The 16,320-nt window shown below is 35.7% G+C and overlaps 1 protein-coding gene across 1 annotated transcript; it reads left to right on the top strand.

The window, feature by feature from the left end:
* The first annotated feature begins 10,427 nt into the window (after positions 1-10,427).
* LOC147476667 (uncharacterized) lies at positions 10,428-11,399 on the top strand. The gene is made up of 4 exons (XM_086585789.1): positions 10,428-10,517; positions 10,604-10,685; positions 10,767-10,859; positions 11,071-11,399. The coding sequence occupies exons 1-4, from the start codon at positions 10,428-10,430 to the stop codon at positions 11,397-11,399; spliced, it is 594 nt and encodes a 197-aa protein (XP_086441915.1).
* Positions 11,400-16,320: the final 4,921 nt, after the last annotated feature.

Genomic DNA, 16,320 nt, shown 5'->3' with positions numbered 1-16,320 from the left:
TGTGGTTTTGCATCCTCAGGACGCTGTGCATATACCACACGCGTTGCTCTACCTCCCATGTGTTTGGTCCAATCAAACAAACTCAACCACTTTATCGAAACTATTCACAAGGGCAAAAAACCTGAAAAGTGGAAAATAATGATAGAGACTTTAGAGAGTTAGTAATAGTAAGATTAGTAGAATATAGGTATCAGGCATGATTATTTTAGCACCAGTTCCATCAAACAATTTTTGGTGTAATTGCTTTTAAATTCCAATTTTGAGATTTTGTGGAATTTTAGCACAAGTTCCATCAAACATTCTATTTAGATTTTGTGGACTTTCTAGTGTCCCAAATGTGCTAGTAGGAGGAGCTAGCTAAAAGTCTTTAAATAGGAATAACAAACTACATCACCACTGAATTAAATTACCTAATTAAGGCGCACAAATGCATAATTTGGTTTACAATTACAAGAATTTGGTCCCAAGGCTCATTTTGGAGTCCGAGGCCTATTTTCGAGTGAAAATCACTCTCAAAACCAGCGATTTTTTTAAATCTCTCAGGGACAAATTTTAGGTGAAAACAACCCGAAAAACCAATTTTTGAGTGAAAATAGCCTTTAAGGATAGGGTGCAAGTGGATATCCAAATATTCGAATTCGTATTCGAAAAATCGGATATTATCCGAAAATTTCGGATATCGGATTCGGATAATTTTTTATGTCCGAACTAGTTTCGGATTCGGATTCGGATACTGCCATATCCGCATCCGAAAATATCTGATCCGATTTAAAATTTTAATAGTTATTATTATAATTTATTTATTTATTTATTATTATATAAAATCATAAACTAATAATATAAAACTATAATAACAAAATAATAATAATAAATGACAAATATATATATTTATAATAGTTTTTATAGTGGTAAAATGAATTATTCAAAGCAAATAAAATTTTAATTTATATTAATTTTCGGATCGGATATTTATCTGATATCCGATTCGGATATTCGAAATTGGATTCGGATAAAATTTTTAATATCCGTCGGATTCAAATATCGGTATAAATTTTTGGATTCGGATACAGGCATATCCGAATCCGAACCTATCCATTTGCACTCCTACTTAAGGACAAATGACCCGGATTTGAAATAAGTATTTTCCGATTTTACCATTTCTATCGTTTTTCTATGAACAATGAATGTTCATATTTTATGTTGATGTATGAACAATGATTGTTCATAGCTCATGTTGAAGTATAAATAATTATTGTTCATACTCCTGATCATACATTATGTTGAGGTATGAACAATTCATACCCCAAATAGGTATGAACAATGATTGTTTATAGCTCATATTGATGTATGAACATTGATTGTTCATACTCCAATAAGTGTTCATATTAATCATATATTATGTTGAAGTATGTTCATACCCCAAATAGGTATGAACAATAATTATTCAATGATTGTTCATATATAGCTCATGTTGAGATATAAATAAACAGTAATTGTTCATTCTCCAATAGGTGTTTTTATTGATCATATATTATATTAAAGTATTAATAGTGATTGCTCATACCCCAAATAGGTATGAACAATGAGTGTTTATAGCTCATTTAAGGTATGAAAAGTGATTGTTCATAGCTCATAAGGCCGTTTATTATTTCGTACCAGAAGTATACTTGACATTTCATCTACTTGAGCCGTTTTTAATTTCGCGTCAAGAATATACTTGACATTTCATCTACCCGGTCCTTGTGAGTGATTAAAAAAAAAGTGTCCTCTAGAGTCACTTTGTTGGATATGAAGAATATCAATGAGTTTCGGTTTAAATTCTGTGAATATCTATCAAGTTACGGCAACCTACCTAATTAACTTCATTAGTTTTTCAGTTCCAATAGAAACTAATCACACATTTCTCCTCCTAAGCTTCTTAACAGCTACACGTAATAAGAGCTACGATGTATCAACTATTCAACTCTCAAGGTGTTTTTTTAACTAATATCTCCTAAATACTGCAAGCCCACCCTTGCATGAAATGAAGATTCTCTCTTTAAAACCCTCCCCATGCACATTAGTGTCCATAGCTCAGATCACTCAACCTTGTTTGCATTAATTGTTTCATAGTTCACTGCAATGCCCATGAATAGGGTATTGGTACTTATTTGTCTTGCTGCATTCTTTGTCTGCTCCCTCTTATTTGAAGCAACAACTGCTGTTCGATATATACCTTATCCTGTCATAGCTCGGAATCGCATGCATTGCGACCCCAGGAATAATAAATGTGTTAAAGAAATCCCCGCCAACCACTACCACGGAGGTTGCAATCAAATGGACCGATGCAGGAACGGGGAAAACCCGCCCCCTAGACTACTCTCGGTGCAGGTTGACCCTGAAGATAAAGAGCAGGAGTTGCAGGTGGTCGTGAGTGTGGCTCCATCATTAAGTGAAATGCTGGAGGATGGTCAACAATATTATCAGGGGATGTCGCCGTTCTTGGTCATGACTAAATCGCCTTAATTAATAGTTATGGCAAAAAAGTGAAACGCAATACCTTGTTGAAATCTTGTGAGATCATTTAAGTTCCAATTAATTAAAATGATTTATTCTAATAAAATGGAGTTAAGAGCTGTTTAGAAGTCATTAGTTAATTATTAACATCACCACCGAACCAATTTTCCTCTCGGCCTTTAAGTGGGTGTTTGGTTCTCATTTTTTCAAAAAAGTATTTTTTCTTAAAAAACACTTTTATGAAAAAGTATTTATTCTAAAAACAGTTTTTCAATAAAATGTTTGGTTGATTGATTTTATCAAATCAGATTTACACTAGCTGTTTAGATAAATCACTAAAGTCTAAAACAAGTTCATTTGCCTTTTCCAAAAGTGTTCAAAAGAAAAATAGTTTTTAACTTAAAAAACAAGTTTTACCTAATTATCATAAAACAAGTTTTGGGACCAAAAAGTGTTTTTGGATGAAAAACGAAACCAAACACCAAAAATGTTTTTTTCCTAATAAACACTTTTTAGCAATAAATAAATAGGATCCAAACACCCCCTAAGCTTTTTAATTAAGATCTCTGGCCATTCTCTTCATCTGTAATTTTTAAAATTATTAAACAATTTTCAGACAAGCTTCATCTGTCACACGCATATATAACATTCACAACTGTCTCACTACTTCAGGGCTAGGGAATAAAACAACTCCTGATTGATAGCTATCGAGTGTTAACTCTGTGCATTTTGGAGTTGAAATAGGACCTGTGTTAGCTTGCATGTAATATGTTTCCATGTATAACATCGGCGACATTTCCGAAAGATAGTCTGTTAGAGCGATGATGCCGCATTAACATGACATTGTTCCGCAGTAAGTAGCTTATTGTGCAATGGAGAAATATATAATTATCACACTGCAATGAACTGGCTAGCAGAGAAGCATGTCTATTAGTGTGAAGGAACTAGCGACCAGAACCCCCTTCGTGAGAAGTAGAACTTTCCTTAATTCCGTTCATACTCGATCCCCTTCAATCACCATCACTTATTGTTTCAATACTGAGCATTTGCCACGGTCATACATCGTGGCTAAAGACCGTTTGCCACGGTTCTAAGCCGTTGCCCGACCGTTGCCAATGCGCTTGTTGCTAAACTTTGGCCACGGATATAGGTCGTTACAAGGGCCGTGGTGAATTTCCCAACTTGTCACAGCACTAAACCATGGGCAATGCTCACACAAGTAGTAGGGGTGTCGATGGATCGGTTTGGATTGGATTTTACATCGAATTCTGTAAAATCTGAACCCGAACAGATAAAAATTTAGTGAACCCGAAACCGATCCAAACCGATAAGAATTTAATGAACCATTGAACCCAAACCGATCCAAACCGATAAGAATTTAGTAAACCCGAAACTGATCCGACCCGAACCACTAATTAGGACCAAATATTAAAGACCTGATAAGTAATCCAAAATAACTAAATAAGGGACCAAGTGAAAAATTCAAGATCTTTACATATACTTCCAGCAAAAATTCAAAATCTTTTACATATATCACATCTAGCAAAATCTCATAAAGCTTCCAAGAAAATCATCTCCTCCCAAAATCTAACTACTACAAAATCAAGAGATTTTTTTTGCATATCATTGCATCTACTAATCACATCCAGCAAACTCTCAAAGCAATTCAAGCTTCCAAGCAAAATAAATCCTGCCAAAATAAAACAACCCCAAAATCAAGAGATCTTGGTATATCATTCCATCTAATTATCTAGCAAATCTAGGACATTGTAAACACATAGTTGGTGATCGTATCAACCCTGCAGAAAACAAAAGGACTTATGATCAAATGTTAAATATGAAATTAAAATACTTTAGTATTTAAAGTGTGTAATAACAAGAAGTAATTAAAACATACCAAGCTTTCTAATTAAACTGATAGTTCCTACCATTACATCATTCTTTGCCATATGTTTTGCTTGTGCTAATTGAAGATAATGATGTAGATGAATCTGAGATAAACAATTAAGTGACAAGTTACGTAACTATAAATTACAATAGACACCACTTGCAAGTTAATATATTATTCATCCATTACAATAGTGAACTTAACTATATGTACCTGCTGGAATTGCTGGCAACCAACTTTGTGTGCATAAGAGAGCTTCAACCATGTCAGTCCCCAATGATGTGCATTTATCACACATAGCACTCTACCCCCAATACTGAATGCTGATTCTGAAGGAACCGAAGTAACTGGAATACTCAAAATATCTCGCGTCATCCTTGACAAAGTGGGATACTTGGGAGCGTTAATCCTCCACCAATCCAATACACTTGCAGATTCCTCCAAGTAAAGTTCCAACTCAGATTTTGTTTGTATACCAACAATAACTTCTTGCAGATACCAATTTTCCATTCTTCTAGCTTTCTTTCTAACCACACGTTCTGCACTAGTATAGTGTGTACTAGCACAACCACTTGAACTCATGGACACCTGACTTGTCGAGAGCGAATCATATGTCGTAAAAATATGAACTAAGGCAGCTTTAATCTTTTTTGTCTGCGACTCGGCTGAAGTTTCATCGTAAACATCTGCAAAGTAGTACTATATAAATGTAATCTTGAACTCTGGATTCAACACAGAAGCCACTCCCAATATCAAACTGCAATCAGACCAATATTTACTAAATTTCTCCATCATCTTGCCTACCATAACTTGCACACTAAATATAGGATTGTCTTGCCATTCTAAAATGCTCAAGTGAATCTCACAAACCTCTGAGAAATAAATGTTTGCAGTTGGATACTTTTTACCTAAAGTACACATTCAGAAACATGATTACTCACTTAATTATATCAAACAATAAACCAATTACAAAAGAATTGAAAAGGGAATTGCTTATTAAATTATATACCTGAAAGAGTGTTTGTTAAATCATCAAACACTTTCAAGCAATTACAAATAACTCTTGCCATGTCCCATTCCTCTCTCGAAGGATTCACCTTAAAATCATCATCTCGTTGGTCTAAACGCATGAAAGCTTCTTGGTACTCAAGTGCAGCTTCAAGCATTTCTTGTGTTGAATTCCACCGTACCTAGTCTTGCAATCAAGAGAAATAAACTTTTCTGTTGTTACTTTGACTTGATTAATTGCAGCCTACCATTTCGTCTTTCTTTGAGGTGTAAGCCTAACATACTTACAACACTCTTGAATATTTTTCAAAGTATTTCCTAATACTTCTAGACCATCTTTAACAATAAGGTTGATGATATGGGTTGTACAACATATATGAAAATAATCCCCACTCGATACCAACAAACTATCTCAATTGAGAGTCCCCTTCAAGCTTACAATCAATGTATCATTAGATGAGGCATTGCCTAGAGTAATAGCAAACAATTTTTTATCAATGTTCCAGTCAAGTAAACAGTTCATCGTTACTTTAGCCAATTCCTCCCCTGTATGACACAATGAAGCTTCAAAAAGTTTAAAATCTTTGACCTCAAAACCCAATTATCGTCAATAAAATGACAAGTTACACACATATATGAATCTTTTGTATTTTCAGATGTCCACAAGTCGGTTGTCAAACTGATTCAACGTGGAAGCTTCTCTAATAGACGATATAGCTCAACCTTTTCCTCTTTAAAAAGTTCGGTAATATCATACCTTAGTGTATTGCACTTATTAAGGTCAAAAAGGGGTTGAAGGTTTTGCACAAACTCCCTAAAATAAAGACGATCCACCATACAAAAAGCATATTCATGTTTCACAACCATCTTGGACAGATCACGACGACTCCTTGCTTGAGTAAATTTGTGATTCTTGATAGAAGTAGTTCCATCTTCTCTCTTGAGTGGTACAAGTTGTTGCTAACCTGACCCTGGTTTCACCCTACGAGAGCATCTTTTCAAGTGTGACCTCAAGTGACTAGTTCCATTAGTACTTTTCCCATCAAAATTCTCTTTGCAATGTATACAAATGGCTTTATCCACTCCTTTCTCATCTTTTTTCTTGTCAAATTCTTCCCACACAATAGACCTCAACTTCCTAGCAGGCGCAACTTTACAAATTTGAGTGCTTTCATCTTTCCCGTCATCAATCACAATAGTATTACTTTTAGCAACAGAACTAACACTCGACGATGGAGTAGACATAATATGTTTTATAAGCACTGCAATGGAAAAATAAAAAACATAGATGCAATAAATATTTGAGTGAGAGAGTGAGAGAGGAGAATGTTGAGTTGTTAAAAATTAAGCAAGTAAAATTAAATGGGTATATACCTTGTTTGAAAAGAGAAAAGTCATAATTAATGGAAGAAATTGTGGCTAAAGAATCATTGCTTTGTTGAGTGGGTGGGGAAACAGTTGATCTGCATTCTCACTAAAAGATTGGATCTTAACCATAGATATTTTTCATCAGTAGATCTTAGCCACATATTTTGCTTTAACTTATACCAAAATAATTACAGATATTACTACAATACCACTCTAGCGGTTAGGGTTAATATTGGTTAGGTGGAAGCAAATAACGAAACCAAACCGATAGCTTATTGGAACTGAAAAGTGGATCCATTACCGAACCGCCCGAAATACCAAATCCGAACCCGTGTTTTGTCAGTTTGGTTCGGGTCGGTTATCGGGTTATCAAAACCCATTGACAGCCCTCTACCATGCCCAATGCCTTTTGTGGGATGAATCTATAATTTGGGAATAGGTCTAGGCCGTGGCAAATGTTTTTTGTTGGACTGTATCTAAAGCTTAGCCACAGTTTATGGCCGTGGCAATTGTATTGAATTGGATAAAAAAAAATTGATTCTAGCACCATATTAAATTCATACAATTCGCATCACACCTGCAGTGCATACAAAATTCTATTATTCCAATCAAACCCACAACAATCTTAATTCTCCACAATTCAATATTTCATACTCAATATGTACTTGGCATAAGGTTTTTTTTACAACAAAAATCCCATTAGATATCTTAACTTACATAATATATATTACGTAAACTTGACAGACGATATTCCTCGTTTGTACCTCTTCATGATCTTGCCTTAGAGTAGGCTTTGAAGATATAGCTACAACATTTAAAAGCAATCATTAGAACTGAAAATCATCTATTATAGCAAATATCAAATCAAGGAGAAATTACTAACCATTAACATATGGAATGTTGTTTTAATTAATCTATGCCAAAGTTGATATGCATCGTAATCAGTCATTGATTCTAGCTTCTTTGCATAATTTATACTTCAAAAAACCTGAGCAATTAAATATCCGAATTAGATAACAGTCTTAAATCAAGGACTAGAAGACTAAAATAAACTTTCTGAATCAATTTATCACTTAAAAAGCTAACATCAACAAATTGTATAACTCTTAAAGAGGCGGAAACAAAATGAAGAAGGAATTGGAAAGACACTTGAAGTTAAACTTCAAGTTTGTTAGTGATTCAAAATCAGAAAGACTAGCGAGTAGTGATTTTAAAAACATATAATATTCATGCATGTATTACATGTAAAGTCATAAGATACAATTAACTCCAGAAAATCCAACGACCACTTAGGCATTTATTTGCCAGCAAAGCTTAATCTTGAAAATTGAGGTCCACATAAACTCCTACTTTTCCAGCTCTCAAATACAAGTAGTCACAAGTTGCAATTAAGTTCGCAACCAAAGATATGAGAAAAAACATAAAAAGAATGGCAAAAATACAAAATGGACACTAATCACAAGAAAATACATAAAAGTGATACGGACCTCTTTAAAACGTAGATTACGATATATTTCAGGGGCATATAGGCTGCACATTTGAGGATTTTTCTGATCATAATCAATATTTATATCGCCAACTTCACATTCAGAACTCTTGCAATGCTTCCTTTTCTCTGCATAACACAAACAGTAGAGTATACATTTTTTTTTTCTAACTCTTTAGGTCTCATGTGGCCTGCATCTTCTTCAACTGAAAAAGTTTCGGCAACAAGGACAGGGACCACCTTAGGATCATCTTCACTTGAAGTCTTTTTTTCCCTCTTAAAGTTCTAAAGTTCTTAGTCTGGAGACTAGGAGAAATAAAAAAATCCCAGTCAGAACATTCATTTAATCAAATTTATATACTTCATCACGGAGTACAAGAACACCCACTAAGAGCATCATCGACGCATTATTAAAATCGACTGTGATGCGTCAGCACTTTTTAACGATAGAAATGGTCAAATAAATGTTACATATCAACACAAAATTTCTAAATTTCTTGTTTCGATTTTGCATGGCACAAGTTGTTCCGTCTAGACAAAAAGTTTTTTGTAAACGGCAAAAGTTGTCCCATCCATCATTTCCCTCCATTTCTGTTGCGACAAATCATTTTCACGCCCATCATTTCCCTCCATTTTCTACGCTATATATCAGATCAATCACAGGTCAAGCATCCATATATTTTTTCATTTCTTCTTCTCCTCTCATCAATCATAATTTTTTTTATATTTTGTCATGGGTTATAGTAGTCATAATAGCAATTGGTGCGAAAAAGTAAGTGAACTGATTTTCGACGACGATGATGAAAATGCGGTAATCGTTTAACAAATACAAAGTGATGCAGTTATAGTCGTAGGAACTGTTATTTCAGAATGTAAATTTCTACAAACCGTGAAAACCATGCGCAGCGGAATTAATGGTGTTCATGATTTTGGATAGGAAAACATACCTTTTCAGATAAGCTTCTTGATATCTCTGAGAATCCAAGCTTTATGAAATCAACAACCTCTTGATCTTCTGTTGTATTCCTATGCACAGAGTGGACGTTGTGTGGGCAACGATCTTCCAACCTCTTCTTTCTCTATTGGCCTCTCTCTCTCACAACCTTAGAACCGAATTTTGGATCTGTTTTTGCTTGCCTTGAGAGCTAAGTGTCAAAAAACGGCCAGAGAAAGAGGTTTCTTTTAATAGGCTACAACAGGGACCATGAGGAGAAATTAGGGTTGGGCCTCCTGACGGGCTTGGGCTTCCCATATTCGCCCAGAACACACAGCCCAAGTCCATCAACAAATGGCTTATTCCACTAAAGGTCATTGTTGCACTACCGCCATAATCCCAAATTATGTGTCACCGTTTATGGGCTCCATATTATATGCTTGTTGATCTCCCCGTGTTTAAGATATTGAATGCCCGTTGATTAAGTCAAGTTACTGACAACTACATCAATCAACTTCTTATGTCCTTGAGTAGTACCACTCAACCTCATTGTCATGTCGGATTAAATCCACCTGCAGGGTTGGGTTTACATGACAATCCTTATGAGCTCCTCAAGGGGACATCATCAACTTGTCTTCCTACGGGTCACTGATTCCTTCTATAATCAACAGCACACCTTACATACAATGTCATTACCCAATCCATCGAGTTTGTTGATTCACAAATGAATCTCACTCATTGATGATTTAAAACAATGTACGTAAGTGTCCGTTATTATATCCGGATTAAGAGGACAAGCATCCATAATAACAGAGGTGTTTGTTCTCTTATATAGTCAGTATAAGGAGAAATAACCTCACTTGGTCCTGTTCAATACACACAAAGTGTACTAGTGTAATCCTATAGTCAAGATAGACTAATACCAGATTATACTACAACCTTACCAATGGTTTGTCCAAATCCATCTAGGTTGTGAATGTTTACTTATACTTTATAAAGTACTGATAATATGATCTTCTGTGTGTCACTACACACCATATCATCTACAATATAAAGTATTAGACACATGCATATAACTAATAACATATAAAATATGCATAACATTTGCCCATATGATTCTCATTCAAAATATAAAGAATTAGAGTTAATACAAAAGTAATGCTTTTAGTATATAACCCTATCAGTAGTGGTGTCAATAATTCCGGCTATCAACGCTTTATCTATACAAAAATGGGGTGGATCTGTTAATGGTAGAGAATACACTAACCGCGATCGTGTTGGTGTGCATGAATGGTTGGTGGTTGATTATTTTGCTGTTAGACCAAATTATAAAGCAGGTAGGTTTCGTCGTAGGTTTTGTATGAGAATACCACTTTTTAACCGTATATTGGAAGTTGTCACTAATTTTGATCCATATTTTAAGCCTTCTTGTGATGCTCTTGGTTTGCTTAGGGTTTCGGGTTTGGTGAAGATGACAGCTATAATACAGATGCTTGCTTATGGCTGTCCAACTGATTCAATGGATCACTAGATAAAACTTGTTGAGAGTACGACTTGAGAATCACTTCATCATTTCTGCAATGCAGTTGTCAACTATTTTGAAGAACGGTACCTGAGAAGCCTAACAGAAAAAGATGTAACACGCTTTCTTGCAGTAGGTGAAGAACGTAGTTGGCCAGGTATGTTGGGTAGTTTTGACTATATGCATTGGATATGGAAAAATTGTCCAACTGCGTGGCATGGAACTCATTTGGGCCATGCTAAAAAAATGTGTGATTTTGGAAGTAGTTGTAGACAAGGAGCTATGGTTTTGGCACGCATACTTTGGTATGGCTGGATCGTGTAATCATCTTAATGTGTTAGATAATTCTCATTTATTTGATAATTTAGTCAGAGGAACAGCTCCAACTTGTGTTTATCAAGTTAATAGCAATCCTTACAACATGGGCTACTACCTTGCTGATAGAATATATCGACCGTGGGCTACACTAATTGAAACAATCTCATCTCCTGCTACTCCCATGGATATTAACTTGGCAAAAGCGCAAGAAGCAGCTTGTAAAGATGTGGAACATGGTTTTGGTGTTTTACAGGTTAGATTTGCAATTGTTAGCAGGCCTGCTCGTCAGTGGGATAGAGGAGCTCTATCTCGTATAATGAAGACATGTATTATACTTCACAACATGATTGTTGAGAATGAGCGTAATGTACAACTTTGAAAGTGGAAACCACCTTCAGATAGATGAATGATTGCGGCATGAAGTTGAGATGCAGAGTAATGACCATCTGCTTGTGCATAACATGGTAGCCAAGACATTAAGTATTCGTTGTGGAGCTACTAATCAACAATTGAAGAATGATCTGGTTGAACATCATTGGGCACGTTATGGTGCACGCCACAACCAAAGGAACAACTAATAAGTTTGTTTAAGTTTGATTTGTCTTAGTTGAGTTTTCTGTTAACTGTGTTTTTTATGTGTGATTTATGTATTTTTTGTTAAGTGTACTTTCATCAAGTTTGTTTTGTTTAAATAAGATTGTGATTTGTTGAATAAGATTTGCACATACTTGAAATTAAAAACGTTACAACATACTTGAAATTAAAAACGTTATAACTAAAAGGGTGAACTAGTGTTACCCCCCTACTAGATGAGCCAATTAGATTCCCCACTAGATAGGAAATTAGGGTTTGACCATTAACTTTCAAGTCAAACAACTGAAAATGACTTAACTGCCCCCACCTAATTAAAATTGAACATTTTCTTTTTGAAAATAATGAGGGCATTTGTGTAATTTTCAATTATTTGACTTGAAAGTTAATGGTCAAACCAAGTTGACCCTGTGTTTAGGGGGGAGACCCTAATTTCCCATCTAGTGGGGGGGGGGGGTGTAATACTAATTAACCATAACTGAAAATCATCATCTTCATATTCTTCATTTTCATCCCTCAGAAATAGATTGGGAGAGCATGCTCGCCTACCACGAGACTGACTAACATTGTTTGTTGATCTAGAAGAAGAAAAAGACCTAAACTGTTGAGAAGGATGGGTTTGAATGTATAGACTAGGAGGGGAAATGTATGGACTAGGAAATGTATGGAGTAGAAGAGGTTGGATAATGAGGAATAAAAGGAGCAGATGGAATACCTTGTTCTTGTTCAACCTACTTGCTATATATAGCTGTTTGCTTAGCTTCCCAAAATGTCAGTTGAATACCACTAAACTTGCTTAGATCAAGCATCATGATATATTTGTTTTTTCTGTGCTTCAAGCCTCAATATTTCGTCTTCTTTTTCCTTTTTCATTGAGAGGAACATTTGTCATTTTAGCTTTGTTTGTTCTTGCAGATATTTTGTAGTTGTAAGTTGATTGTCTCTTACCTCCTCAAGAGTTTGTGTCATTTGGTGCGCAACTTCATCAACATCTCTTTTCTTAAACTTCCTTCCCTTTGGCCATTTTTCTAATTCGGGCACTTCCCTTGATGGTTGACTTTCTTCATTTAACGAAATATTGGCTATTCCAATATTGTTAGCGGTTGATCCACCACTGATGCTACCACTAACATCACTACTAGAAGTGATTCTTTGCTTTTTTGAACTACTATCACTTCTAGCTTGATAGAAGTAATTCCATTTTGGACTTAAAATTAAAATCCAATAATAATGCTCAAATTTAAATGGTTTATTTTGAACAGTTAAAAAAATCATATGAGCTCGTGACATTGTATCATTCGCATTAGTACCACTAGCATTCACAATCAATTGTTGATGATAATAACCTTGAAATAAACTTACCGCACATTGGATTATGTGAAAACGAGCTTGAACCGATCCACCAGTTCGTGGTTGCCCCTACATGACCAAGCTGGCTCATACGCTTGTTCATTTCATCAACAATTTTCTCAAAAAAAACATATGTATTTTGGCCCATTCCAGCAACTGCATCTTCTGAAATAAAAATCCAACTATGACATAAAATTTCATCTTATACGGCTGTGAAATTTTTTGAACGACCTTGAATATAGGAGGTATGTTGGCTATTTTCTTGGCTTTGGTTTTCACTATTTCTACCACCTATATTTCCTCTACCTCTAGACCTTCGTGAAGACATTTTGTGATTTTGGTGAAGAATAAAAGAAGAAAGAAGAAAGAAGAAAGATGAGTGAATTAGAGAAAAATTAGTTAAGCAAGTATGCAATATATATAGGCTCAGTCCAACGGAACTAAATATATCCCGTTAATTCCAACGGTACAAAATCGAACCGTTTTAATTTTTTTATTAAAAAGAAGAAAAAAATACTGGACAACACAACTTGTTCCGTGCGGCTCATTTCTATTTTTCTCAAGAATTTGATTTGGAATTTAACAATTGTTAGAATACAAATCGTGTTTTGGTAGCGTGTTGGGGGTCGAAATGGCCAAAATCATTTCCATCTGTCCATACGTCAATGAACTCCTAGAACAAGTCCTTCCACTATTTAGATAGTAATTCACTGTCGAACATAAAATTCAAAAAAGCATTTCACATTTACGCTACTCTAGTTAACATTCTCAATCTCCGTCAATGACTTCTAATAACAGTGAAGTTCCAGGCCAATTAGCACGAAGAGAAACTTGAACATTCTTTGGCTTACGAATCTGTCCCAAAACTGAACTTGTAATCAAGCTAAAAAACACAAAAAAGAATAATAATATAAAAAACTTCCTAGTGAATATATAACCGCGATCCATTGTGTTGGAATTATATTGTGTGGAAAATATTGTTTATGAGATCATTGGTTCATCGAAATGATATGTGAATTATTAAGGTTTAGTGGTTTAATAAGTGGTCGAGCGAGTGAGAGAGAATGAATGAATAAATGAATGGGATCTGTTGTCGATATTTATAAACACCAACACAAGAAGCTAAGGAAAAATACAAAGTTCAATGGAACTTAAGGAAAGAATAAATTAGGACAACAATCAACAGAGTAACGGAATACCTATTTTTGAAGCTAACAAAGCATTATCGTTTAGAGACTTTTCCAAGTCTAACAGCAGAACACACGATTGATAAGCCAATGCATTTTCCTCCAAATTAGAACTACAACCTACAAGAATCAATCAAGCAAGACTTGAGGAAACTATAAACATATAGGCATATAGCATAACAGTTCTAATCTATTAAGGGGACTTTAAATCTAAACAAACCTGGTTGTTAAGCCTAGTTGATGAAGAAAGCTTAGCAGCAGCAGCAGATTCAGTTGAGCTAATAACAGAAGCAAGCTTGGTTTTTTCAATGGGAACTAAGGCAGATAATGGGTCGAAAACTGGAGAAAGGCCTATATAGGTGGTGATTGTGTCATAGGTGCCAAGAGTTTAGCTCTGTTACCCGAACCTAAGTAGTAATTACTGCTTTTGCAACTACCTTTTTCTTAGGTTTCACGACTGCTTTGTTCCCATAACCTTACATATTGGTTTCTTCTCATTCTTATTCAAGAGCTGCAACGATGGAAGGACTTTTAAATCATCCACGTATACGCCATCTTCAATATCCAAATTGTTCACATCCGCCTCAACTTTAAGAGGAATGTGCTCAGCTGGACACTGGTAGAGTAATCGTTCTCTTATCTTGTGAAGATATCCCCCCTGCTCCATAAAAAGAAACAGAATAACATCAACTAATTATATAGATCTCTTACCAGGATTAGCATCAAGAAAATTTAAACTTCAGTATCAGAATATAAATGAGAGGTGTCAATCCAAACGAAGGTCGTTACCAAGTATTACTAAGCGTTTATAAGTTGAATGAGATGGGTTGTTAGAGTGGAACCAAATGAAGACAACAAAACTGACATTTTGGCATTGCATTATAGGAGAAGTACGCAACGGGGCACCAGCTCGCAATAGCAGACACCACCAAGTTTCCCTTAACAAATTGTTGCATGGGAAGTTCACCTATAAATTATAAATGTAGAGCAAAAGGGAGTGGGAATTAAACTAAGGTCCTTTTTGACTGTTGGGACATTTTTCATTATAAATTTTCTCCTGGAATCTGATAAAGATTTTCCTGAGAAAATCATTATAATGGAGTTTGCTAAACTAAGGCAGGATGGTTGAGAGGAAGATTGGTTCATACTTCTACTACTTCTAACTTCTCTAAGGTGGGGATTGTGTCAATCGATGGCTCGACCGCTTTGTTGAACAATGGATCTTTGATCCATGCTCATACATATGGCAGTTGAAGCTTGAGATGCACAAAAGATTAAAAACACAGATTATATATAACTCACTTTGTGAAGGCAGTTGTTGGACAACTCTCTAATAGCCACAGGAGGTCACCCATCCTGAAGGCAGCTGTTGGATTTTTGTATCGACCCGCCCCATCCTACCAAGTCGATATTGTCCCTACTTAACCACGGCGGACCTCCGACAGTGTGGAGTTTTGTCCAGGCGGGACTTCCCAAGAGGTCACCCATCCCGACAGTGTGGGGTTTAGTCCAGATGGGACTTCCCAGGAGGTTACCCATCCTGAAAACTACTCCTGCCCGAGCACGCATAACTGTAGAGTTCTCACCAACCCCACAACCAATTGTGCTTAAAAAGGCCTCGACGTTATAATTTCGTGGATCAATTACTCATAGCTAAGATCTTTGGACAACCACTTAAGCGAAGTGGGATCACACTGCACCATGGTGCAACCGTCACCCATACCCGGGCTAGGCGCCTTTCCATCATACCCCTTCTTCGGGCCTCACCCAGGGGTATCACAATTTTGGTTGGAAAGGTTGAATTTTGGTTAGTTCAACAACCCCCCACATCCAATTGTAAACAAGTTTGAAAAGCAAATTCTAGCATAAATCAATTTACCCTCCAACACTGAATGGGTTTCTCATCCCATTTGTGTATATGATGTTGCTTGCAAATCGCTTTAAAACCAACTTCATATCCTACAAAGTTCATGAGTTCTTAAAGATGTTAGCGGAAATTCACTACCTAACTAAACAACTAAACTAAGTTAATTAACTGCAATAGCTTTCAATGTTCAGCAAAATAAAAATCAGTTAAAAATGTTACTGTAGCTTCCTAGAGTATCCTGAACCGATATATACTCTTGCTATTGATTTATTGGTCCTTATCTAACAGTGAGTTTCGTTTAGCCT

The sequence above is a fragment of the Coptis chinensis genome, chromosome 9 (genome assembly GCF_015680905.1).
Source record: "Coptis chinensis isolate HL-2020 chromosome 9, ASM1568090v1, whole genome shotgun sequence".
Classification (NCBI taxonomy): Eukaryota; Viridiplantae; Streptophyta; class Magnoliopsida; order Ranunculales; family Ranunculaceae; genus Coptis; species Coptis chinensis.
The sequence above is the reverse complement of the archived record's forward strand: the minus strand, read 5'-3'. Positions and strand labels throughout refer to the sequence as shown.

Excerpts from the sequence above, each read along its gene's own strand:
- LOC147476667 (XM_086585789.1), top strand. The coding sequence starts at position 10,428 with ATGGTAGAGAATACACTAACCGCGATCGTGTTGGTGTGCATGAATGGT. Across the intron at positions 10,518-10,603 it reads TAGACCAAATTATAAAGCAG|CCTTCTTGTGATGCTCTTGG; the intron begins GTAGGTTTCGTC and ends CCATATTTTAAG. Across the intron at positions 10,686-10,766 it reads ACAGATGCTTGCTTATGGCT|TTGTCAACTATTTTGAAGAA; the intron begins GTCCAACTGATT and ends TCTGCAATGCAG.